We start from the raw sequence: 26,465 nt of genomic DNA on the forward strand, positions 1-26,465 counted from the left end.
ACCCAACTACCAACCCTTGTCTCAATAATTCTCTACACCATCAAACACATTTTACGATCACCACTCCAAGCTACCTATTTTATCGTTACTAAATTTAATCAACCTTGCAATAAGGGATTTAATTTAACCTACCCCAACTTTATGCCCCAACCATTGTCACCAACGTCAACAACAAGCACCGTAATTTGTTATTCACGAATAGCCAATGACTTCGCGTCGAAAATGCATATTATACGCGGTAATGGTTCGTAACATGAAAAACGTTATCGACATCCCGTGCCAGGACAATACCCAAGAATAAATTTAATAACACGAGCTGACCACACAGACATAGCTTACTCTCTCGACTCGGCCTGAATGCCGCCACAGTGCAGTATTTAATTTCAGCTGGTTTATCTAATCTAGCTGGCTAAAATTCAAATGCCCCAACTTATATCAAAGCAAACAAGAGTTTGCTTTTGGTATACTGTAAAACTCTGTTTATATGAACTTCATTTGTAAGAGTGAAATCTTACAATACAGGTCATTTATCATTTTATACTTCATGAAGTATACAATTAATTTCATACTAATACGTTACATCAGTTGTGCATAATTATTGTCCTGTATACACGGTATAAAATAAATAAAGAATTATTAATTCGTTGAGCACTACATGATCATTGTGCTCTCAAATTCATTCCCACATTAGATTCAACTAGAATCAAACATACTATAGACTTTTATAATCCAAGTTACAGTACCACGCCAAAAAATTTACTTAAAATTCTGTATGAGAATTGATTGTAAATAATCTATTAAATAGAAAGAAAAAAAATTCATTCCCAAATGCTTCAAGCTCGAAACATTATTATATACATACAATATTTGCAAGCAGATATTTAATTATATTTACGGAAAATCCTATTAACTGAACCAAAAATCACATGTGTGTAACGATTATAATCAATGAAGTTGAGTGAACAGTGCTATTGAAATAATTTTTATTACCAAAAAATTCAATAATAATTCATCTTCAAAAATGTAAAAACTTAAGAAAAGACAAGGATCAGATAATGTGTAAAAAATGATAAAAATCGCAACTTTTCTCCGGTCAAACACTCGTTCTCAAACTGTGCGGCGCTTAGCGAAGCTTTGTAACGAGGCCGAACGTGTTCGATCGGCTTTCAATGCTCGAGTTCGCGTGCTTTATAGACCTAAATATCGCGAAGTGGGTAAAGAGCACGCGAACAAACGATCCCAATGACGCGGGGCCATCGGGGTCGAATCGAACCGGGAAAAGGCCGCGCAATTACTCGGAAGCGCGCACTAATCGCTGCGCGAGATTCTTCGATCTCATAAACGGTGAAGAATGATAATGGAGGCTTTGCCTGTTCTAAGTATTGCCATGTTTATGGATACGTAATGCTCGTATAAGAGCAAGAGGAATTTTAGCTGAGATCAAGTTTCTTAACTCCTTGTATCCTACTGGCGCCTTTATATATAGGGATATTGATAATACAAAAATGTTTTCTTGTATTGTTTCTAATAATAAAGAAAAGACAAAGCGATAACCAACTTATGTAGAAGTAAATGTTGCTTCAGTATATAAATACAATATGATATAATGTGAAGTGTATAAATACTGTATAATTCTAGAACAGCATCAAAATTCATTTTAAGAATTCAATTAAAAATTCTTGAAATTCAATTCGAAATTCTTGAAATGAATTTTGATAGTTATAAGAAATGGGATCAGAAGAGTAAATAATACACTGTACACATGAATATGTAACAGCGATTCCGTCAACTTCGCGTTTTATTGAATAATCAAAGTGGTAACACTATAGTAGTGACATTTTTCATAAGTGTAATAAATGATTAGCCTAAAAATTCTACCGCTGCATCGTAGTGATTATCATCATCGTCGTCGTCGTCATTCTTATCATCGCCATAATCACTGTTATCATCGACAATTATTCGTCACATTATTCAAAAAGAAAAAAGAAAATCCTCTTTCCGAGTCAAAATATAAACGTACCATTTAACACCGTTCTTTTACATATTTAATTACTATACGCATATAATTGGTATTGCGACAATCTTGAATTAAAATCGATGGCCAGTGGTGTGTAATATTTTTGTTCGCGTGTATTCGTATTTTATATATAACGTATATCTTATATGCATTCATAGGTACACTTATGGTGTAAATAGTCCCGGGATGGGATAGAGACCACAGCTTTCGGCACGAGTATAAAACGTGCCATAAAAATCGCGACGTCAACAAGTTGCACAGATCGGTCGTATTCGTCGACGCCATATTTAAGTCTATTTCCACTTGTCTCTAACCATCGTCTATCTCTCCACTCTTCCTCCTTCTCTTTTCTTCTTTAAATCTCACCAAATTTTTACAGCCAGCCAGTAAAATCAATCAAGGAAAAGAAAAAGAAGGAAACAAAAGATCTCGATCCTCCGCAAGCTGATACAAAGAAATGTCATTCTCACCAAGAAAGCTTGACGTGGTGGCTGAATGGAATGTAAAATTTCGGCTTTAACAGAAAACACAGTTACTTTATTGCGAATGTTATCCGATAACCGCTCGTAATTAACCCTACTGCGATCCTTCAGTCTTTTCGAAAAAAATCATTAACATACGATTCAAACGAGAAATCAGGAACGATTGCCCTATAATTTCCTCAAATTTAAGAAATTTTCTGGTGATAAAAGATACGATCCGATCGAAAATGACCCACGGAACACAGCAAGATTAAAGGACGCCGTGACTTTAATTGCAGAAGAGATACAGTAGAAAAATAGACGCTTTAAGACGTTCTTGAGCTTGGCGTCGGCGCATCTCGAGAAGCAAAGGAACTGACGGCAAGTTGCAGAGGTTCGACACGCTGCGTTCCTCGACATTTGCCAAAGGAAAAGTCGCGGCAAATTTTTTGAATTTATTCGACGCACGATTCAACGAGCATTGAGCTCGTCTGGAGCGATGCGATGTCCACGCGATTTTGCATCAGTGACGCTGTGGGATTCGGCAGCTTTACATTTGTAAGAATGCAACAATCGATATACGATGCGATAAAAAGAAAACGCGCGTTTCAATCTATCCATCAAAAAGATCTCTCAACTGAAACGAGCATTTTTTTTTCTTTTTTTTTTCTTTTTCTTTTCTTTTCTTTTATGTAACTTCATCTTCGTCGATGTGTCGAAGAAACGATTTGAAATTTTCTAGATAAAATTTCTTATAATTTTTGCAGTATATGTAGATATTCGACTATCCAGTTGGTCGAATCGAATTCGTCGATCACAACACCAAGGACTCGCGAGGATCGACCGGAAACGTTACCAGTTTGCCACCTGTTATTGCACTATTCGGCTATTGCGGAGGAATCAACGTGATATAATGATTACAATCGGTGGTAGGACAGTTTGACTGATTCTGTTTATCGCCATTAACGCTAGAAAGACCAATAAAGTTTCACTAATGAACAGAATTGTGAGAGCTATTGTTCCCACTGACAAGTATAACTATTCGTAAATTTTGTGCTTTTGTTGTTTTTTTTCTTTTTTTCTTTTTTTTTGTCACTGAAGGTGTTTTAACTCGTAATAGTGTCTGCAGTTTTAGTTTATTTTTTAGCTGGTTTCCAACTTTTTTGCCAAAACAATAAAATATGATAAAAGGATTATAATTCGTAATAAAATACGAAGCAGAATAGTTTACTTGTAACTTTGCTGTTTTACATCAATAGAGATAGATATTGACAAAATGTTCATATTGCACAGTAACTAGAGATAAGGGCTAGAATAATGAAAGTTTAGAAATACGTATTTTATCTAAGACAATAACAAATTATTCTTCAACCATGGTGGTATTTCTAGTGTCAAAGGATAATTGTGTTAACAGTTTTTAAAGAAGCTTTGAAAATGGTGCAGCACCGAGCTGATCGTCTCTACCATTTAATGCATACGTTCTACATGATGAAAAGAGGAAAAGAGTAACATTAATAACGACGATGTGTACAACTATCTTAAAAAGAAAAAAGAAAAGTGAACCAGTCGAAAAGATACGATCAAGAGGAGTTCCTGTCGATTACGAATGCTCTTATTTTTCCTCTTCGTGTCTCTTGATCGCTTTCTCTTTCACTCGTTTCCTTGCACTCACTCTCTTCTTGCAGAATTAATCGCTATGGATCGTTAAGTAACTAGAGTTTTCATCGAAAAATAGGACACGTCGCATTCTCATCTCTCACGGTCCCTTGCTTATCAATTTCATCCATTCATTCATTCTCTCTCTCTCATCCTCTCTCCTTCATTCTCAAGGATTAATACATATGAATTGTGGCGGCTAAAACGTTAAATACGAACGGATACAATTGTTCTCGATTACTTTGCTGACTCTCAATTATCATCGCCATTTTTTGTTTCCTTTTATTTTTATGAAACAGTTTAGAACAATGTTGGAGATAAGGCCATATAGGGCCTGAAAAACTTCTCTAAATACACATGTAGTTAAAGAAATCTTTGAACAGATTTTTTTTATTTAAAAGTCTGTACGTTTGAAGGACGATATTTATCTTATATATTAAAAAATTCATTAAAAAATTCATTATCAATTGTTCTACTCGGTAACAATGACCGAGAATCAATATATCAACGAATAATTTACTAATGAAATCAGTTTAAAAAAACGCAAGTTCGGTAAATAACAATAAACGGACGAGTCTCATCCAAGTAACAAATCGGAACAAAGTTAAACGATAATTTCCCGATTCATCACGTCGCGTGCGATCGTCCCACCATGACATGATCATCGAATTCCGTGGAAAAACATCACGATACCAAAATTATTCACGATCAACATGTTCAACCGGTTCGATATCAATCTTTCTATTCGGAATGTTCGTGATCTCGATCGTACCGAATCCTAAAATACATTTTAGACGCGTTCGATTCGAGTCGATTAACCCTTTGTGGTCGATCATTTTCTATGTATGTGTGTATAAATTACTCACGATTCCTCATTTAATGTACACATTTACGATGATTATAGATTCTTTCGAATTGCGAGTGTGTTCTAGAAAAATAAATACAGCGTGTACTGTAGAGAAGTATCGTAGACATTGGTGACCTAGCGATGAAAATTTCTATCACATGAAAAATCGCGACAAATATACAGAGTGCTATTAGAAAAGGAATTAAGAGTTTGCAGACTTATATAGTATCAGATGGAATAAAAAAAATGTTTGATTAACTTAAATTGAAAAGCCGATACCTTTAGTGTAAAATGTGATTTTGTATGTATATTTTGCAAGGATAATTAATTTTATAGTATTACAATTTGCCTCATCCATAGGAAATAATAATTAATGGAAACTATATCAAATATATAAGTTTTAAGATGCAATGGATAGATATGTATGTTACTTTTCAGTTATTGCATATTAGCAAATACAAAATTACATTTTACTACAAAAAATATAGACTTTCTAAATTCTATATGGATTAAGAATTGTATACTTATTCTTGATGAATACTATAAGAACTTTAAATTTTTATCACTGTACAATATTTCTTTCTATGTATAGATATATATATATATATATGTATATGTATATATTTATTTATTATATGTTTTTTTTCTATAAGCTTAATCTCCCGCAAGGGGTTAATCATTGATATGCAATCGAGCAAAAGTCATAGGATCGTGTTAGGACATTCAAGACCTCCCGAAATCAACGACTACATGCCACAATAGATTTCTGCTATTTCTTCTAATCTCTATACCGTTTGAGTGCTCTGAAAGTTTGTCGACACAGGCAAGAAGAAAAAGTGCAAGCCCGTATACACGTATCAGTGTTTCCTCTACATTTCCTTCCGTTGCTTTCTGCTTTGTTCATGTACACGTAAATATTCTTTTCCTTCTGTTCGATTTATATCCGCTCACGTACGGTGGATCACGATGCAACGTTACGATCGATAGTTTCTCCTTTGATCGATGATTTTACATTTTTATGTCTTGCAGAACTGTCAAATATTGATATTAATTTGTTATGCTGATGTACGATTTAAGATGACCCTTTGCAACGCTATAAGATCATTTTAACTATTTCACGTGTGATTAATAGTTTCTCTTTCTTTCTTCTTTTTTTACCTTTTTTTACCTTGGCCTTTTTATGTATATATATGTATATACACACATATAAATTTAAACATAATTTAGATTTATAATATGTTTTACCGATGTTTTAACAATTTACTCGGTCCATTAAATTTCTATGAGATTAATTCATCATTTAAGACGGTAGAAATGAGTAAAGATAGTAAAAAAAAAAAAAACATGATGTAGATTCGTGTGTCATAAAAGAGTGGCGAAACCTACTGATCAAATCTACCGTTTACATTCTATTAATTTTTTTGCGATTTAAATATTAAGATATTTCATTTCCCGTAAGATTATCGGCGTTATAATTTCATAATTACAATCTTTGACTTTGTCAAATTAAATTAATAAACGGCTCATTGCTCCACGTATACGTGATCTTGATGGAATGAAAGGACGCCATTTCCGTCTAAAGAGTAAGACAATGCCAACTTTGATAACAAAATAATTCGAGTTTCACTGATATTAATAATACGGATAACTTGATATAGTTTACGTTTTCAAAAAAATTACATAATATTGCTTTATTAAATGATATTTACTTCGTTGATAAAATAACAACCACTCTGTCGATCAAATTATTAAATCTTGTTAAGCGCTGTTAGGTATATTATTCTTATACTACATTTATTCAAATACATTATAAATTAGTTTATAAAATAATGTAATCATTCGTCTGACAAAATAAACAATGGCATTTACTTGATCAACGAATAATATTTCTAAATTAATCAAATATCTCGTTGATTCACGAAATACAAATTTGAAAAAAAATCTTTTATATTATATTATTTGCTACTCCCTTTAAGTAATTTTCAATTGAAGCTCAAGAAATTTTCTAAACTTGAAGAAACCACGAAAGATTCAAGTTTTTATTTTATGCCAAAGTTCATAAAATATTAAGGACATTTTTGATACTTAAATCAAAAACAAGATTGGAGCGTAAAAATTTTAACACCGCAGCAGTATTGATGAGCAAAATGATGAGCATTTAATCAAAAAAGTAATACCATTTAATCCAACAAAACAAAATCCATTTAATTTACAAATTAACATTCTTGATTCCCCTGACAAAATTTCACGAATTCATTGGCACACGGAAATGGTAACAAAGTTAGTTGACAAAATGGCATCCGCCAACAGAAGGAACCGTCTTTGACGGCGGTTATAAACGAAACAAATGACGTTTCAATTTCGTGTCTGTGGCATTTTGACGCGAGCAAATTGTCTCGATTAAAAAATTCACATGACATTCTCGACAATGACACGCGAGCAGTCGCTGGAAAACGACAAGGATTCGGGACCTCTACGCCGTCACTCTGGAAAACTTTGTTTTCGTGGGAATGCAAATGGGGAGCGTCCCTCGTGATTATATTCGGCTTAAAACACGGTCACCTTTTTTGTGTTGTAAAAATCGCACTCGTTCTCGCTGCGCCAACATCGAGCGCGTAAATTGTTATATAAAAAAAAAAATTAAAATTCTTCTCGTAATGCCTTACGGACCACAGGTGCGCTAGATTCAGCTATGATAGATTGAATGGACAAGCATGTATAGTAGTTTACATGAACAAAATTTTACTTCGTGTCCAAGTATTTGAATTCTGTGTAATTGAACACTAAGCGAAACATCGCTCTTCTTTATTTTGACGATTAACGAATATTTGCAAAGAAAATATGTTAGTAATTAAGTTAGTTCGCAGTGGCTTTTCAAAATCAATATTAACAAAGTAATTAATTGAAAAATATTAATACGAAAGATAGAGAATATCTTCGGTAAACTGATATACATATAGATATATATATATATATATATCAAACACATTTTTCTCTGCTCGAGATTACAATGGAAGTTATGCCCGGAAAAGCTTCGATAAAGTCCATAAGGCGTTACGAGACTCGTAAAAAGGAAAAAGAAGCTAACAACGAGTAAAAATAAAGGCATCGAAATCGTACGAAAAAACCATGGAATCGTTAAAGAAAAAAGTGAAGAAAAGTGAAAAAGTACGATACAAATATCGAAAATTGCATAAAAAAAAAAAATAAGAATAATATACGGCGTGCAAGGATAACTTTTTCGTTACGCGTACAACGAGAAAGAAAAAGAGTAGGAAAAGAAACGAAGGGACAGCCGAAAGGGAGAGGAAAAACAGAAAAGAGAAGAAAGAGAGAAAATTAATTCCAGAACGATCCGGTACGAGGGAGGGAGCTTGCTAAAAAGGACAGCATAAGAAAAGAGAAGAAAAAGAAAGACAAGCGACACACACGCGGGGCGGGATGTACGCGGATTCCGAACGCATCCTCCAACGACCGCATACGGTGTATACAATATTCAAAAGTGCGTACAAATATACATATATATATGCATATATACGCGTGTATAGACCGTTACAAACATGATAAAAGGTAGAGAAAAATGAAGACGGCCGCAGAGCGGTCGTCATCGATAAAAATCAACCAAAAAAGATATTCACGAGTGTAAAAAATATCGACCCCTCTCGTCTCGTCTCGTCTCGTTTCGTTTCATTTCTCGCTTCATTCATTTTCTTGCTTTATTTTCTCGTACGCGTCACTCAGATCGAGTGGCATACTTTCCTGTCTTCGTTCTCGGACAAATTACTTTGCCCCGATACGATTCAACTATCAACGTTCTCGCGCCGCTTTACATCCCCCTTTCTCCTTACGTGTAAGAAAGTAGATAGTAGCTGTTAATCGTGTTCAAGAAAACAGAAATCTATATTTCCGTAAATATAGCTATTAAATATAATATATTAAAAACAAGGAAAAAAGAAAAAGAAATCAACGATGGAAAGCGTCGCGATCACGCATCGTCGTTTCTATCTAATTATATCTATTTCCCTCTCTCTTATCCCTCTATTTCTGATCCTACTAGAAATAAACTACCGTTCTCCCTGTGTGTCTCCTAGTCTCGGTCGCTCCTAAAAACTCGATCTACATCGAGCAATGTCACCATGGAAAATGACCAGTCATATTCTCTCTCTCTCTCTCTCTCTCTCTCTCTCTCTCTCTCTCTCTCTCTCTTTCTCTCACTAATACACTCACTCACTCACTTACTCTCACTCTCATTCTCACTCTCACTCGCTCGCTCCTTCACTCACTCACTCGCTCACTCACTTACCCACTCACTCAGTCACTCATACTCACTCTCTCATATACACGCACACATTCTTTGCCGATCTCTTTGACATCCTCGCCGACACGATGAATGCATCACCGCGGGTATAGGCACGACCTCGACAATCAGAACGAACTTACGTGTGGGAACGGAAGATCCGTCGCACGCGCGCGACGGCTGATCGGCCACGATTGAGGGAGCACGATGCGAGATATCCTCTTTTCTTTGTTTCCCCTTTTTTCCTCCATGCTCTTTCTTCCACGCTTTCTTTCCTTTTCTTTGTCTTGCTGCTGCTGTTGCTGTTGATGGTTGCTGCTGCTATTTCTGCTGCTGCTGTTGTTCAAGTTTACTCGGCGGGGGTGGTAACGGAAGATTTTTCGTTAGCGGGTATGTTTGGTCGGAAAAGCGTCTCAACCAAGGCCGGCCCATTGCATAAAATCGGGCACCTCTCTTACGGGAACATCCCTTGCTAGCGCCTTCACCCTCAAGTTCCTGTCATCCGTTAGTAGGACAACTTCCCTCCTGAGTCGTCGTGGTTGACCTTCTTCTGTTGAAACGAAAATTCCGGAATTGTTTAGCTTTCTAGAGGAGTTGTTGGTTCGTTGGTTGGATGGATGACATTCAGGTTGAGATGGTGGGTGTTTTTGTTAGATCACGGAAACGAATTTCTTTCATCCAGAGACGCATTTCGTTTGATCTATCCTCCTTAGTTAAATCATCCTACCTACCATCTCGAAACATCCAAGAAAACTGAAGTTTTATTACTCTTTCTAGCGTCAATTTAGAATGTTTATCCATTATTTCGTAACACAGCCTACATAATATAAACTTAAAACCACAATTCAGATGTTTTAAAATACAGTAGCTCACGAAGGTATTTGGATACTTGTAGAGTATTATGAAGAACGAAAAGATATTAGACAGGACATTTTAACTAAGGAAGGTAGTGATGTAGTTTCAGTATGTCTTGCTCAATCATGCCATGTTCTTGAACGTTTTTCCAATGAAGAAACCTCCGAGATTCAGAAATTCGAAAATAAAACAAAAATTACGTAATAGAGAATTATCAATATTACAAATTGAGACGAATAAGCAGCATCCTATCAATTAATAAATTCTATTCCGATAAAGGCGAACAAAAGTAACGAATAGGTCGATCACGAGACCATATGTACTGTCAACGCCGATAACGGTTTATCCGCGAGCGAAACGAGCATTACAATCGGCCAGAGGCGGTATTAATCACCATCAAAGCGTCGGGAAACGCTTGAAACGTGTTCAGAGTACCCTCTGAGAGAAATATGCGCGGTGGCACCGTGTATGTACGTACCTGCATTTACTTGATCTTTGTTACCCGCCTTGCAGAGGCTCAAGCACGTAGCCAGTATTCTGTCATCGTTTCTTGTCAACCCGTCCTGCAACAGAATTACAGATGTTTCGCTTATTATTTTTATAAAATGACACGCGACTCAGCATCGCGGGAATTTCAATTGGCGGCGCTTCTGTAACTTCAAAAGATTATTCTTGTTAGTTTCAGAATTTTAACCTTTTATAACGGCACGTGACTTCATGAGTCAGATATGGATTGGGTTGCTCGAAAGGTTCGTTGCATTTTCATTATAAATTTGTATTAAATAGTAACAAGGCGTTCGAAAAAATGCTGTTCTCGATTGTGTACTATAATAAAGAAAATTAAAGTGAAAGATAAAAATTTCGTTACTGAAACAAATTTCTTCTTTGAATGAGACGACGTCGATCTCCATATATCTAAGAAATTTGGAACTCTAATTGGAATGCTTATCACTATCTGTCTCATTCACTGAATATGGTATAACGTCATTATTATTTATTATGATCTGTACAAAACTTATTAGTTTCTTTTTTACCTTATTCTTTATATACTATAATAAAGAAAATTAAAGTGAAAGATAAAAAATTTGTTACTAAAACAAATTTCTTCTTTGTATGAGACGACGTTGATCTTCATATATCTAAAAAATTTGGAACTCTAATTGGAATGCTTATCACTATCTGTCTCATTTACCGAATATGATATAACGTCATTATTATTTATTATGATTTGTACAAAACTTATTAGTTTCTTTTTTACTTTATTATTTATTATACTATGTATTATTTGCATTTTCTATATTTGAGGTTTTCCATAATGAATAAACATCCGCAGTCTCATAACCATCTACATAAACCAGGCTGATTCGCTCACCTTGTCAACATCCTCTTCTACTGTAAACGTGCTGGACGTCAGCACAGTTCCTCTGGTGGTTAAGCACCGAATAGCCGGATTTCTGCTTCTCGCGAAAGCCAGAGCTACTTTCGCGCTCTCAGCCACCCTGGCCACGTGTTCTGGATCCAGAGTCGCCCTCGAAGCTGGAGGACAGTCTCTAGCGTCCGCACCCCTTGCCAGGCCCTCGAGCTCGTTCAGAACTGCAACAACAATGGAAACGTTTGATTAGTACTAGACAGCGGATGTTTATGTAAATTCATATCTTTTATATTTTTTTTTCTTTTTTTATAAAAGTTTCTGTGTATATTGCACAATATATGTGCAAACATTTTGGTAATTTGTTGTATATAGAAAATAATAAAACTATTTCATCAGAAAAATTTGTTGGTATCAACATCTGTATAAATAACAATTAACAAAATAGCGATTTAAATATTCCATTCCAACTTCTCTCGTCAAACGAATAAATTATTTTTGAGTTTTTGTACAGTTAGAGAACTAATATAATTTGTATAAAGAAACGAAGAAAAAAGAGGAAAGTTATAAGATTAATTTCCTTAATCTTAAAGCAATATTTTTTTTACTATGTTCAATTGTTTCTGTAAGTTTCTCTGTCTTTGGGAGGGAGCATACAAGATACATAAAATCGAGAAAGGGAGGACGGAATAACAGAGGGATGAATCTATTCGTGGGAAGTGGGAAAGTTTTTTCATCGAGGCTGTTGCCCAGGGAAAACAAGCGTCAACGCAGAATTTCAACGAAGGAACCTTAATAGTGTTTACTCGGACTTCGCTTGCCAAACCCCCGCTGCGTGAAAACGCCCCCAACGAACTTCCTGTCGAGTCATGCGAGGGTAACTTGGCTGTTGAATGACGTGGGTATGTGTGAGACTGCTGAAGAAATAACGATTCATTCTGCTAAATAATAGTTCTGGATGGTTGAATGGAAAGAAATGAGATAAAATAAATTTTAGGAAGAGGTAGGTAACAACGAAACTACATTCATAATAATATTATACAGAACGTCACTAAATTACAGATAAGAGACACTTAGAATCATTGAATCCAACGATATTAGCTTCTCTTTTTGAAGAAAATCCCACCGTGCGCAACTGTAAGAAAGGTAGCAAAAAGGAAAAGAAAATAGAAGTGAAAGCAAGAAAAATTCATTAAAAAGTTAGAGTGGCAAAGACTAAGTGACTTATCTGCTGCACTAACAAATGTTCTATCTGCATCTAAACTAAGACTATCTAATTTAATATATGATACATGCGACATTACAAACTATTAAAATCATCTAATAAACAATTGGATCGAAGACGGTTTCCAGATTTCTTCAAAGAAATTTCAGAACTTTCCAACTTTGCTTAGAAGATAAAAGAAACACGGAGAACTTGAAATATTTCAATATATCTTGAAAAATGAAAAAATGCTAGATAAAATGCTTTACCTAATAAGATAGAAAACAGATATCACTGTGCCGCTCGTATTACTGACCAGATTTATTGAATAGTAAGGGTGGACGATGAAATAAAGCTATTTTTTTACTCAGAAAATTTTATTTATCAATGTAAAAATTTTAGAGTTCTTTAAGAGTGCCTTTTTTAACAATGCATCCATATAATGGCAGAGATTAAAAGATGGAGGAAATGTTAATGTAGTTAAGAGTGTGCATACCTCATGAATCAGCAACCTTCAATTATTCAGGAATATTCGTATCAAAAATATTGACTTAGATTCATCCCCTTTTCAATTGTACCGCTAGGAGGAAACATCGTGTATAAATATTGAGAGAATTTCTCGATTTCTTTCGAAATAAAGACGCAAAGGTCACAACAACAGAATGATCTCGTCGCAAATTATCGATAAACTCGTGGAAAAGCAATTTGGATCTCTCAAATAGGAGAAAGGAATCAGTTTCTCGCAGCACGATGCAAAAAAGAAGACTCAATAAGTAAAGAATCAAATATTTCTGTAAAACAAATGTCGTGATACGGTTCTGGGTTATTTTTACGACGAATTTCCTACTAATCTTTTTACCTATCTTTCCGTCAAAAAGAAAGATACGAATATATTGAGAACTGGTATTTATAAGTTCACTCAGTTTATTTCAAGTTTATTTTGGAATAATTTATATATTATACATATATATAAAAGACATGAGGTAGACTATACAAACGACTCATTGTCAGCGATTTCTTTTGCTGAGTTAAATGAAATATATATTTTATATACAAAATATAATACAATGTAATTTAACGGTCTTCCGATTTTTATACTTTATTTGTCTCTTAATTTTTCCAAAAGAGTGGAGACTCGTATGATCAATTTGGGACACCATCGTAAACGCCCCAACATATCATTGGAATCGGGGAAAATCAGCACAAAAATAGCACGACGTCCTGCATCGCTGAGTTTCTCGATATCACAATATCCAACAAGATTCCTACTTGCTGAGACATAACTGAGATAAATTGAGATATTGGATAGTAGATACCACGGAGCAGATGTCTTATTCCGATTTTGCTGAAGTGTTGCTTCAATCAAGATAACACGCGGCGAGATAACATAACATTCATATGCATTATGACTTTCGACAATTACCATATCAAAACTGTCTGGAGGTATAAACGTGTCTTCAGGCGATGTTTAGGGATGTCACCTTCGAATACGTTAAGATCAAATCAACAATCAGCTCATAATACATTGCAACTAGTTTTGAAATTATCATGTCCAAAGAAACCAGATCGAACAGAGATTTCTTTGTTGTCCTTAACCATGATGAAGATATGACCAAGTAACACAGCATTCAATATGCTAATGTATAGGTATAGCACAGAAAGGAACTGCGTCTTTCATAGAAAGTACCACAAACGCAAGATTATTGTATATGCATTTCAACAATAGAGGAAGATATCGGAAAATCCAAATTATGACTAGACATACGCGGGGAAAAGGAATTGGAAGAATAAGGTCCTTTGCTCCACAAACGCTCAACCTCGTCATCCTTTGCGATCTTAGGTATCTTCTGTATCAGAATTTTGTCAAAAATTCTCTTTCGTCCAACTCCGCCTATTCCAAGTAATTTTACAAAATCAGATTACCGATATGTTTTCTCGGCCTGTTTTGACAAAATATGAAAACAATGAAAGAAAGAAACGTCTTCGTAAATTACCATAAGAAAAACTATACAGCATAACGATTCTGCAACGCAACAATGTTTCGATACACTGTAAAACAATTTAACGAAAAGCAACTGATTGTTACTAGATAACTAAAAGCGATGGAGCCAACGACACAGGAGGATCTATCTCTATCCAACATTTCATATTTCTGTACATTTCCTTCAAAATAGAAGCACGTAATGACAAACAGGTTTATTTGCCAAATAAAGTTGGAAAGGTTTACTTGAATAATAAAAGATGGAAACCTGCAGCGCTTGCGCTAATAACTGTCTATGAAAGATAATTTTTACGAAAATAGGTTGATCTATAATTCTCTCGAGAAGTACGACCAGATTGCAACTTCAAGAATGAAGATACAGAATAAATCATATAAAATAAACCCATTAATTTGGTCAAATTTTCCCCAATCATTTTGTATTATTGGATTTTATTCTTCTGACATCGTAGCTGTGAATTTCAAGAATTTGCTGAATATCTTTTTCGTCATTAATTTCTTCTTCCAGAAGATTGAAATATATATAACATTACAATAAACTAATTTTCTTTTCTGTCCTTTCTCAATTATGAAAATTTCTCTTCCATCACCAGTTAACAATTAACGACTCTTATTCTATCTCCAATTAATCAATTCACCTCTTCAGCAATGAAAAAGAGAAAATAGGAAAAGCTGATGGTATCGATTGACATTGCTAGTTACTTTCGTTGAGACGAATTGTCATGAAGAATCGGACTCGATGAGCGGCGTTTAAGGGCACAAGGAATCTTGAACGAAAAAGAAGACTATGTTCTGTGTTTCAATAGCACATGTTCCTTTTCAATAAAATTATTTTCTGATAAAGATGTTCAGATCATTTGTCACTCTCACGACCCTATTTCTAGCACAAATAGAGCAATAGGAAGGACAAAGATCGAAAAAGCATTCTCCATCGGTCGGCGACCACCAGCCATCGCCCACGTACGGATCGTGGTTGGACAACGTGGCCGTGTCGCGTCGGGCCAATCGCCGACTGTTTCAGCCAGTATACACATGCATTCATGTATGAGCCGTGAGAACCTAACTGTGAACGCAGTCCGTTGTTGGGGCCAGACGGATCGTGGCTGTCCGCGATGCGCGACAGGGTCAAAGGGCAGCGCCAGTCGATTTTGCATGAACGCGCACTTTCGTTTTTCCGTGCCACCCGGGTGGCAAAAGAAGACCAAAGAGAGAAACTAGCAAGAGAACTGTCGCCTTTGAAGGCGAGCACGAGGATGATTAAAATATTCATTCGACTTATTTCTTTCTTCCGATCCGCCTCTCGGAGAAATCTTCTCGAAATAGATTCTATCGTTTTCTTTTCTTCGACGTCGCTGCAGGAGAAGCTCCTAAGGAACATCTTTAAACAAATTCTTTCGGCACAATTTTTCAACGAGATTTCTATAATATAATTCTAAAACGTTCTTTTAGCAATAATTTCTGGAAGAATATTTCTGAAAAATTTTTTTTATGGCGCCCCTTAGAGAAACTTCTGAGAAAAACTGTCCGGAGAAGCGTCCCCAAGAATTTTTTTAATGCAAGTATGGATGTTGATACGCCAAGTGTTTTATTGAAAATTGGATGATATTATCGAGTGAATGAGAAGAATTTCTTTGATTTCGTGGACCTCTTGATGTGATTCTGAGATCGTAATGATACCAGTAAATTACTCCACTTATGATACTTTCCCCATTTCGATGCGGTCTCAACTTCACAGATTTGTATCACAAATGGAGTTCCAACAACCAATGATCCCCCTTTCGCCAAAACGAGTCGAAGAAACATCTTTTTCCACAAGCCAAAATAAATTAACCCACTGTCGGAGTAGACTGAAACGACGGGAAGGAAGAAAATTTTCATCCACATTCACGAAAAATCAGGGGAAAAGAGTGAACGAGGGTCGAACTGTACCTTCCGGGTTGCTCGAATAAACTGTTGTCTGCGACGTTCAGCCGCCAGAAAGTTTCAAAGAACCTGCAAGCAGACGTGTTTTTTTTTTGTCACGACCCGTTGCCTCTATGTGCTTCCTTATCTTCTGGTCCGCTCCACCCCCTTGGAACAAGCGGAACCTCTTCAAATCCAATAATCTACTGGCGTATACACAGAAGACGAGGGCCGAAAATATCGAGACGTGGTTTCAACGGCAAATACGACGCCACCCATTCGAAACATTTTCAATTGGAGATTCAACGACATTTGCTATGCGTTAGACTGTCCCCACCATTCACTTGCTACGATATAAGTGTAAAATTCGATATGAAGTCGCAACAATTCCCTCGATTCATCGGCGGATCAGTTAAATTACAAACGCAACGAAACAGAAAATGAAAACGCTTGTACCTGTGAATGTACCTTGAAACTTGTATTACACAGTTCATGGGATGGATAATAAGATAAAATACTGACTAAGGTGTCAAAAATTGTCAACAAAGATTTAAGTCTATGATACCTACCATTCATATGCGATGAATATTTCAATAATAGTTTGAAATTTATCCAAAATACAATGGAGAATATTAAACCAAATTTTATAAAACATTCCTTAGATAGGATTTCGTAATGAACACTAATGCTACTACTGGCGAAACACAGCATAGTTCGTGATAATGACTGCGCGATATCTCGAAATTGATTCGCCTGAATTATCAAGCCGATTATCATTAATTTGTGATCGTGTAACGGTAATTGGGGAGCCTTCCATTTTAGATAACCTTGAAACCTCCTGAGTATATTTTATCTCAGAAGAACGACTATTGCTGCTGTTTCACGGAGGTTAGTATAATAATCGATTGAGGTGGTTTGTACGTAAAAGTGTGGAATTACAGTATAATTACTCTGACATATTGCATGAACAACCTCTGGCGATCTCTTCAATATCGATAATATAAAAATTTGTTAAACATTTTGAGAAAGATATATTTCAGAAATTGACACGCTTTAATATATCGTTTGCTTATATTAGAAATTGAATAGTAGTAAAGGGACGGATAACTTTTGCTATTTTCGCTTGAATATAGAAAAATGCCCTTATACAGAAAAATGGTCTATTTCTTTTGACAGGAAGGAGTTACGACAGTCAGTAGGTAAAACAAAGCAGAACGTATTAAAACTACTCTCATGACAAAAACTGAACTAACATTTATCTCTCTCAAATATTTGTACACTTATTTATGTTAATCAGATTTCAACAATTGAAGTGATTGCGAAGAACACGAATATTTCTTTACACTTTGGGGACCATCTGCTCTGACAAGCATATAGCCTAAATTCCCGCGTGTTTTTGGAGCGAAAAAGAACTTTTCAGGCAACCAATATTATATCTAATATATTGATAACGGTTTCGTATTATTTGAACACGTAATGTAAAAGCACTTTCATTCGTAGTATCCGTTGCCCTTTTTTACTGTTTTTCACTGTTTTATTTAACAACAGTTAAAATTTTTATAGGATACCGCATGATGCATAAAAGACGCGAATTCGCGTCTCCAGTCCCCAGAGTGTTAAGACGCACGTGACAGGAATCAGAGAAAAGAATACAATACGAATTACCGCAGTTCAGCTATAAATAGCAAATATAATCTTACAACATCATAAATTATGTGTCAAGAATTTTCATTCCAGGATATCTTCCAAACCTTCATCCACGAAAAAAGAAAATAGCGTGAGATAAAAAAAAAGGTAAAAAGAGTACAGTAAGAAAATAAGAAACACGCCGGGATTACGATATTCGATCCGATCGATTCGCATCGGGTCGCCTTTTATTTTCGATTCGCGAACACAGACCTTGGGACACGCGTGCTCGTGCACGAGTCACGACCTCCCGCTCGTTATTTATCGACGATTATTTCATACGTTCTAATTTTTCTTCCTTTCGCGACTTATTTCGCATGGTATTACACACCTCCACCTCGCATATGATAATCGTCGATTTTCTTCAAAAAAAAAATTCGTCCATCGCGAGAGCCGAAATCAACCGGTTCAGAGATGTTCTTGAAGGACTGTCCAGAATTATTTCGTCTTTTTCTCGTAACTCAAATTACGTAAATTATGTTTTATATTTGATATTAACGACATCAATTATTGACATGAATATTAAAAATGGTAAAAGTTACGGCGGATATTAAATTTTACAGTCTTAAGAAATTCTGAAAGATTAATACCAGAAGTAGGAAATTTACTAAGCACAAATTGTATTTGGCATACTTAGTTTAAAAAGCAATTAAGAAGAGTCTACACACTTACCTACAAGTGGCACCATAAGAGTGTAAATCGGTTGAGCGCCAGCAATCGCTTTTGCGATATTTTGTAACTGCGGTAGATAGTCGATAAAGCAATTAGTATCCGGCACCAATTGTCTAGGTCTCACTTCGATTTCCACCGAAACTGAAGACTTTTGCAAGATTTGCTAAAACACAAAAATTCAATACATGAGTCTTTTTTCTATCCCATATTTGTTGTACTTACCTTTCGTAAAGATTTAAAATGCGTCCAAAATGCTTTAAACTAATGTTACACCGATTGTAAGAAAAACAACATGAAATATTTTAACGAAACAAGAGATTATTACGCTGCACTTATAATTATATTTAATTTAAGTGTATATTTAATTTAATATTAATTAGTCTGTTTGGTATTCAATATGAAAAGATGACTTTAAGTTACTTTCGCGGCACCGCGGCAGCGGTGGTATAATTCCTCTTAGAATAAATTAAAACTATTGAAGGGAAAAAGGAAGAAACGCGAAGAATTAAAAAATGAGACATCTGATCTCCTTCTTCTCTCAGTTCGATCCATACGAATCTTGTACTATTTGTTTAAGGATCGAGGAGGAGGCAGGATGTAATGGAAGACGCAGTGACCATCGATTGAATCCCACGCATGTCCTCATTGTCAGTGAAACCATCGCGTAGAATAATATTGAGCCAGAGGTATAACGCGAATGCCAAGTAGCCATTGTTATACCGAGGGAAACGAAGATAATGGCCCTCTAATGTTGCCCTTGCTTCGTGAAATGATATAGATATAACACCTTTCATGATACTTTTCAGTAGTTAGAACGTCTTTTTGGGATTATTCTTCATCAACTCTTAAACGATTTTCTCACACTTCTCTGTGTCGACTACCTGATGATTAGGGAACGACTTTCAGACTAATAACTGTTTCCATTTCTAACCACGTATATATAGCTTTCTATTCGGTTCTTGTTTACACTTACGGTTGCAACTGACGGTTACAGGAAGTAAACGCAACCAGCGATAAGCAAATTGTAATGAGATGGATTTCGATCCGAGAAATTTCCGAGAAATTAATGAGAAAGGAATTCTTGGAAAGTAAACAGATCGAGAAACTACCAATCCGATTATTGGATAATATAGATTATATTCCGTTCAAAGAATAAGGGTCGGTAGAGATAAGTAGAAATAAATAAGATCACTAGTGTTGTTATACTTCTTTACTGATGCTCTAACAAATGATATCTTTTTTATGGAGATCTATCACCCAGAATATAATAGAATGTAGCCAATATATCTCCCTAAAGTAATCAAAAAAAATTTTCCTTGTCGATAATTATTGGTAATAATCAAAAAATATTTTCATCCCTTATAATAGTTATTTAAACCAGACCGCTTGAAAGTTAATACTTTTTAGCTGTGATGGGCAGAGGTGCCTTGGCTTGCTTGGGAGGCCACCCAAAGAGGCAAATATTCCTGCACGTACGATCTCCACGTGCAAATTGCACGTGATGATCTATACGCGCGTTTGTTTAGAACAAAGTATAACGTCACGCACACAAAGCCTCGTGTATCTACACCAACTCAAGAAATACAATCCCAAATCAGGCAAAAATCGAAGATCTAATCACAGACCTGTCATTTGGAACGAACGATACCAGAATTGTTACAGAATATTCTAGTTGACTATTTTCAGTTATAAAATTAACGCATTCTTATGAACTGTTACTCCAGCATTTTGTCGATCGTAAAAATCGAAAATATTCACTGCGGCAAGGAATGGCGTCTGCATGACGATGCATAATGAACGAACGTCGTTGAAAATCGTCTCGCGGCGGTGATATTACGAATTCGTAGGTATTTCGAATGGCAGTGAATTCCGGAATGTTAGCTTTCCACGAGCTCGCAACGAACGCACAATACATGATAATTAAGCGCGGAACTGAACGTCTTATCGAAACGTACGAGATGAGTCGTTCGTTTCGCGTGACACAATCGCAATATCAAATGCCAAAATGTTATAAAGGGTAAAACTTACATCGAACATGTTGCTTGCATATTTGTACGCGTAAACGCTATATGCTGTTTATTTATCTCGAGAAAACTAAACCAAGAATAATAAATTCTTTTTATATGAATCGTCGCCAATATTTCTATACGTCATTGTATATCCATCATGCAAACTTTCTTTTAGAATAAAATATTTCATAAATTTCTTATTGGAAAAATCAACATATCAGACAATTGTTCGTATGTTATCATGTCATGTTATGTATGTTATCATATCATTTTCGTATGATATATACCTATATTTGATGTTGTATCTTACTCGAAATCTAACATCTATGATATTCATATAAATTAACCACGTAAGAATATATTTAAAAAGAATGAAGATATTCTTGAATACAAAGTTCGCACTTGATAATTTTGTAAACTCGGCACGTTTCAACGATTCATATGAAATGGGAAAGATCGTGCCAGCATAACTGGAGTTCCATGTGCAAAGATTTAACCAAGCGGAATTTCCTGGCCAAATTCCATTTTTCAAGTTTTAAATAGTCAATAAATATATACCATGAGAGTGCCGCTTCCCAGAACATTGTGATACGCGGCGCGAATTGCTTGCGTTTTGCCTTTGTTCCTTGACGTTCGTGATAGCACGCGACGAAAGTCGAAGCGGAGTACCGGTCGCGCTTTTACTCCCGTTTAAAGCATTCGCGAATTCCTAAACGATCGAGCACGTACCGTTGTGCCCGTCGCCTCCGTCCGCGTCTTCGTCACTTTTCCTTCGTTCCGATGGTCCCCGCACCCCACGCCGTCCCTCGAGCACGAGTGGCGCGTGAGAACCCGCCTTGAATCACGCACCGCGGCTCCAACACCCACGCATATTAAGCGCGCCTCTAGCCACATTGTAAATGTTCCACGTCCACGTTGACGCGGAAACCTACTCGCGTCACGTTAAGGACAGGTTCACGGTTCAAGAGAAAGAGAGAGAAAGAGAGGGAGAGAAGCGTAGAACACCAGACACTGGCCGATCGCGCCAATTTTACCGGACAACCTGTATGGCGAGGCGTTCTGAGAAGTTGGGCGAGTTCGTGCGGTTAGGTGCGGTGGATCGTAACTGGGATCGACGATTGACTGATAAAATGAAGAATCTCGAGAGTGGAATCAGGTACTCGTTGATTGACTAATTGATTTAATCTCTCTTTGGAAATGTTGGCTCTCGGATTTTCTTCTTTTTAATAGAGCTTGCTCAGAAATGTAAAGTACCCGATTAGTTGGCTTCTATTGTTTGTGGAAACAAAACGGTCATGAAATTAGTTCATATGATGAAGGTTTCAATGTATCGAATTAATTAGAAAGAGACGCTAAGATACTTTGCTGATAGTGCGAAGGATTAAAATTGCCGATTACGCAATCCCGACAACATTACTCTTCTTTTCTTCAATGTTACACACACGACACCTGCTGGTCTCGAATTAGCATAAGCGCGATGGGAACGCGTTCATGGCGTATTCCCGCGCCCGTAAGAAATTTCATTCAACTACCACGGGATGAGAATCAATTAACGGTATCGCATTCCAGCGAAACGACACTACACCTACCATAAACGATAAGGTGTACCATAATTAAAAACATAGCTGATCTGTTTGGTGGAATTGATAACTAGGTCAGAAAGCGTGTGGATCCCGATGGACTTCCGATTAAGCAGCGAATAAATGAAGTGGCGAGCAGCGATTACGTTCGAACACGATTACTCGCAATAGTTGCCAGGACTCACCGCACATTCCCGGCTGTCTCGTGATTATAAATTGCAGGCCGGAAATGACATAACTAGTCTACCGGTTGGATGGAAGAAAAATCGTTCGAATTTATAGTGCATAGGATTATACACGATCGTTTAAATCGAACGTGTATACTAACCGAGTAAAAAGTATGTTTCGTCGAACGGAATCGTTATTATAATGCTCGCTATTATAAAAATATATAGTTCTAAGTTATCAATGTAGAAATCAATACTCATTATTTTTCCGAATTTTGAATCAAATATTTTTTCAGGTTGCTGAACTCTTAAATTTCATTTATGGTGCGTTGCCAATGATTCTAACAAAATTGTAAAATTCAGCGTGTCTTTGACCTCTTTTAGACCCTTGCTATGGCAAGGTCTTATTTTTTACTCCGTATTGCGAGTGTCTTTTCGTTACACATTTCGTTACACATGTTTTGGAGAATTATCGAAAGACACGAACGTTAAAAAATATATGTAACCCAGATACCTACACTAATAATATTAAATTTAAAAAATCCTTACTAATCTTATTGCACACTTGCTTATCGCAAATCGTTATCGTCATTACCATCCTCCCTTTCCCACAACTCCGCTCTATTACATCTCTATACAAACAACCCAAAGCTTCATCCAATATATACCATCTCCTTACGTAATCAACCATATATACTCAAGTGTATAATCAACCGTGTGCGACAAGCAACAGTAACACCATCCCCGTAACATCCATTACCGAGCCACATAAATTCGCCTGACCAAGCTTCAGATCGCGTCATCCGTTGCATTATCGCCTAGAATTCCTCCGATCAGCTCGTGTACGCGTCATGTTCCGTGCGCTAACTCGTGCGAGTAAGATCGTATCTGTACGTCCTCCGCAGTCTCTCTTATCTGAAACGCCTTAACCTCTCAGAGATAGCGCGCGCAAGAACGCAAGCGGATGAGCTACACCTGCGCGTGCGCGCGTGGACATCCTCCGCGCGCGATCAGCGAATGGACGAACATGGAAAAGAGTGAAGAGTCCGTCCGTGCTCCTTTCTCGAGGAAGCGTGTAAATAACCGAGACGCGAACATGCGATCAGCTTTGCGTGATTCGATGGGACACGGTAATTGGGATGACGAGCCTCGTGCAACTGGGATCATGGAACGAGATGCGACGGCAGCTCGTTCACGGCCGCAACGAGATTCGGATTTGATTAATTGTGGCGCATTCTCTGAAGTTTTCAAGTATAGAAACTATATTATTTCATTTTGTTATGTCATTTTATTTTATTTTACTTTTTATTACCATTACTTGTACTTTCCATATCTTGTAATTTCTACGTACGTCATTAGAGTAGTTTCGAATCGTGGATACCAATATAATTACCACATTTGTATCTCGTTAGTGTTCATTTGAAAATTTATATAACACACATAGATATAAAAGTTTTCCGCAGCGAGTGTTCAAGTGGATACTTTCGTGTGCCAATGTACCTATCATAACATTCTACTTCATTTCTACCATCACATCAATCAACTTACTCGATTCTCCAAAAAGCCATTCATACGTCATCCCAAATCCCATGCCGTGCACGGAATAACGATAAACCTTCCTGAAAATAGCAAACAAAAAAGAGAAAGAAAGGAAGGAAGCAAACCACCGACGAAGAACTAACAGGTATTAAAAAAAGCACCTCTCGTAAGTCCGTCTAGACTTTATTGGCCGCTCCACCCGGCCGTGGAATTAGCAGGCAGAGTTACACGCGCGATATATTAAGGGTAATCGCATTCATAAATGCAACAGTTGCGGCTACAACGATCGGGCCGCGTGTAATGGCGCTCGCAAATCAGATCTTCATGCGCACCCACCTCTCGATCGTCTCCTCTCCCCGCAGTCGTAAAGTACGCCCACGCCGAGATCGGCTCTCGACGACAAATACCGGAACACCTGGAGGGGCCAGCTGATGGCTGACGCCACCTCCGCGAGGACCTGTTACACGCCGAACAAGTATCCCGCCGTGTCAAAGTGTAATCCCCCGGGGCCGTACGTTTGCAAAGCGGCCTCGCGGAAAGCTCGAACCGTGTACGCTTCCCAGCGACCCGTAATTTATGCACTGACATCTCTGCTGGCTTGAACTTTTCGAATATCGAGAACGACAAGCGGAAGACGAGCGTGAAATGTTTAAGGGCAACTACATACGGGTCGACTAGATCGGTCGACTAAACTTGGTCGAGTTGGCTAGTCGATCGCCGACAAAGTTAGTCGATTAAATTTTTGCTTCCACACAGAGCAACTTACTAAAATTTCTCGCCAATCAATCGCTTAATCGAACCGCTTGCACCCAGACTAAGGGCAGCTGTGCATTTTACACGATTTTCGTGCGATAGTTAGGCTACAAATTGTGTCTCCACATGGAATAGTTTCAAGAATTTTTACTATGAGATACGCGGTAGAAAACTTATCGAGAGCTTACTGTCACTATTCAACGGAGCTCTCAAAATTGTATTCATTTGGAGCTCGTGCGATCGCAATGATATAACAGTATAAAGTATAATACAGACAAGTTTGAAAAAATATTAGATGATCATTATTTTTTAATGTGATATATAATTCATTAACGTGATTTTATATTTCGATATGTCTCACTTGTGTTTGAAAAATTATAACAGTCGAGTAATTTTTCTGAAATGTACTATGGAACGTATCGCGTCATTAGTTCCATGTGGGCTGAATCAATAAGACCTGCATTCCTTCCACTAGCCAACGTTCCAACATCGAACGGTACGTCTGATAAACGTACTTAGAGGCATAAAGAAGGATCGCAGAGAGAAGGCGCGGATAAGCAGGCACCGTTGACGTTTCCACGGCAGGAAGAAGGCAGGCCAAGAGCAACAGAGACTCGTAAGACGGAAAGGAGAGATACCAAGTCACGGGGAAAAGCTTGGAAATTAATGGAGGTTCATTGAGGTAGTCCCCGCAAAGAGCGACTAGTTCTACGTACCCTCGACACGAATCCATTCTTCCTGTACAACCTGAAGACACTCAGTCTCCGGCCGTCCTGAGAGTGCTTCGGTGCAACGACGCAAACATTGACATTGTCACGAGCCATACCACACTCTCTCTCTATCTCTCTACTTCTCTCCCTCTCCCTTTCTCTCGCTCTCTCTTTTCTCCGTTCCTTTCACCCCGTTCGTGAACCAGGGATTTCTCCTCGTCAAGCTCAATCTTCCTCCCTTCGCGGCTTGGAATCGCGCGCTAGCACCCGGCGGGAAGCATCCGCAGTCTCAAGTGCATCCCGACTCGAACAACGTACCACGCGCAACACAAAGGAGTGTTTGCACTGTCGATGACTGAACTAATAGAAACGACGCGGTACGATCCTTCTCGCGTGTACCCTCTTCTCGCCACGACTGGCCACCAAAGCCAGGAATGTTCGCCAGGTGTCGACGAGTGGGATAGATTTTCCACACTAGGAACCGTGCATTCCGTAAATGCTTTCCCCATCCAGGAACACGAATTCTTCCAGGCGAACGCTTCTTTCTAAATTCTTATTTTATACAATTTGATGGAAGCTCGAGTGTGGATGGTTTCAGATCTACTCTTCATTGGTATGATAAGAGTAGATGAATGGAAAGATCGTAGTATGACGTATGAGATTTATAGCCCCAATTTCTGAACAAGAATTTAAAAATAACACTGATAATCAAATATATCTTTCTACGATTTGATAAGTCAAG

At 37.2% G+C, this 26,465-nt stretch overlaps 1 protein-coding gene across 6 annotated transcripts in view; it reads right to left on the reverse strand.

Annotated features, from left to right (window-relative positions):
• Window positions 1-1,767: 1,767 nt before the first annotated feature.
• The window catches only part of LOC132905318 (telomerase-binding protein EST1A-like), a 146,648-nt gene continuing 121,950 nt past the window's right edge, over window positions 1,768-26,465 (reverse strand). For 5 of the 6 annotated variants that reach the window (XM_060956486.1, XM_060956483.1, XM_060956484.1 and 2 more), the window contains 4 exons: window positions 18,966-19,128; window positions 11,506-11,726; window positions 10,612-10,696; window positions 1,768-9,828 (listed from right to left, as the gene is read on the reverse strand). In XM_060956486.1, coding sequence (XP_060812469.1) covers window positions 9,692-9,828; window positions 10,612-10,696; window positions 11,506-11,726; window positions 18,966-19,128 — 606 coding nt within the window. In that variant the 3' untranslated portion in view covers window positions 1,768-9,691. The remainder of the gene's footprint in view (window positions 9,829-10,611; window positions 10,697-11,505; window positions 11,727-18,965; window positions 19,129-26,465) is intronic. The other variant, XR_009657779.1, reaches the window with a different exon arrangement.

The sequence above is a fragment of the Bombus pascuorum genome, chromosome 3, assembly GCF_905332965.1.
Source record: "Bombus pascuorum chromosome 3, iyBomPasc1.1, whole genome shotgun sequence".
Classification (NCBI taxonomy): Eukaryota; Metazoa; Arthropoda; class Insecta; order Hymenoptera; family Apidae; genus Bombus; species Bombus pascuorum.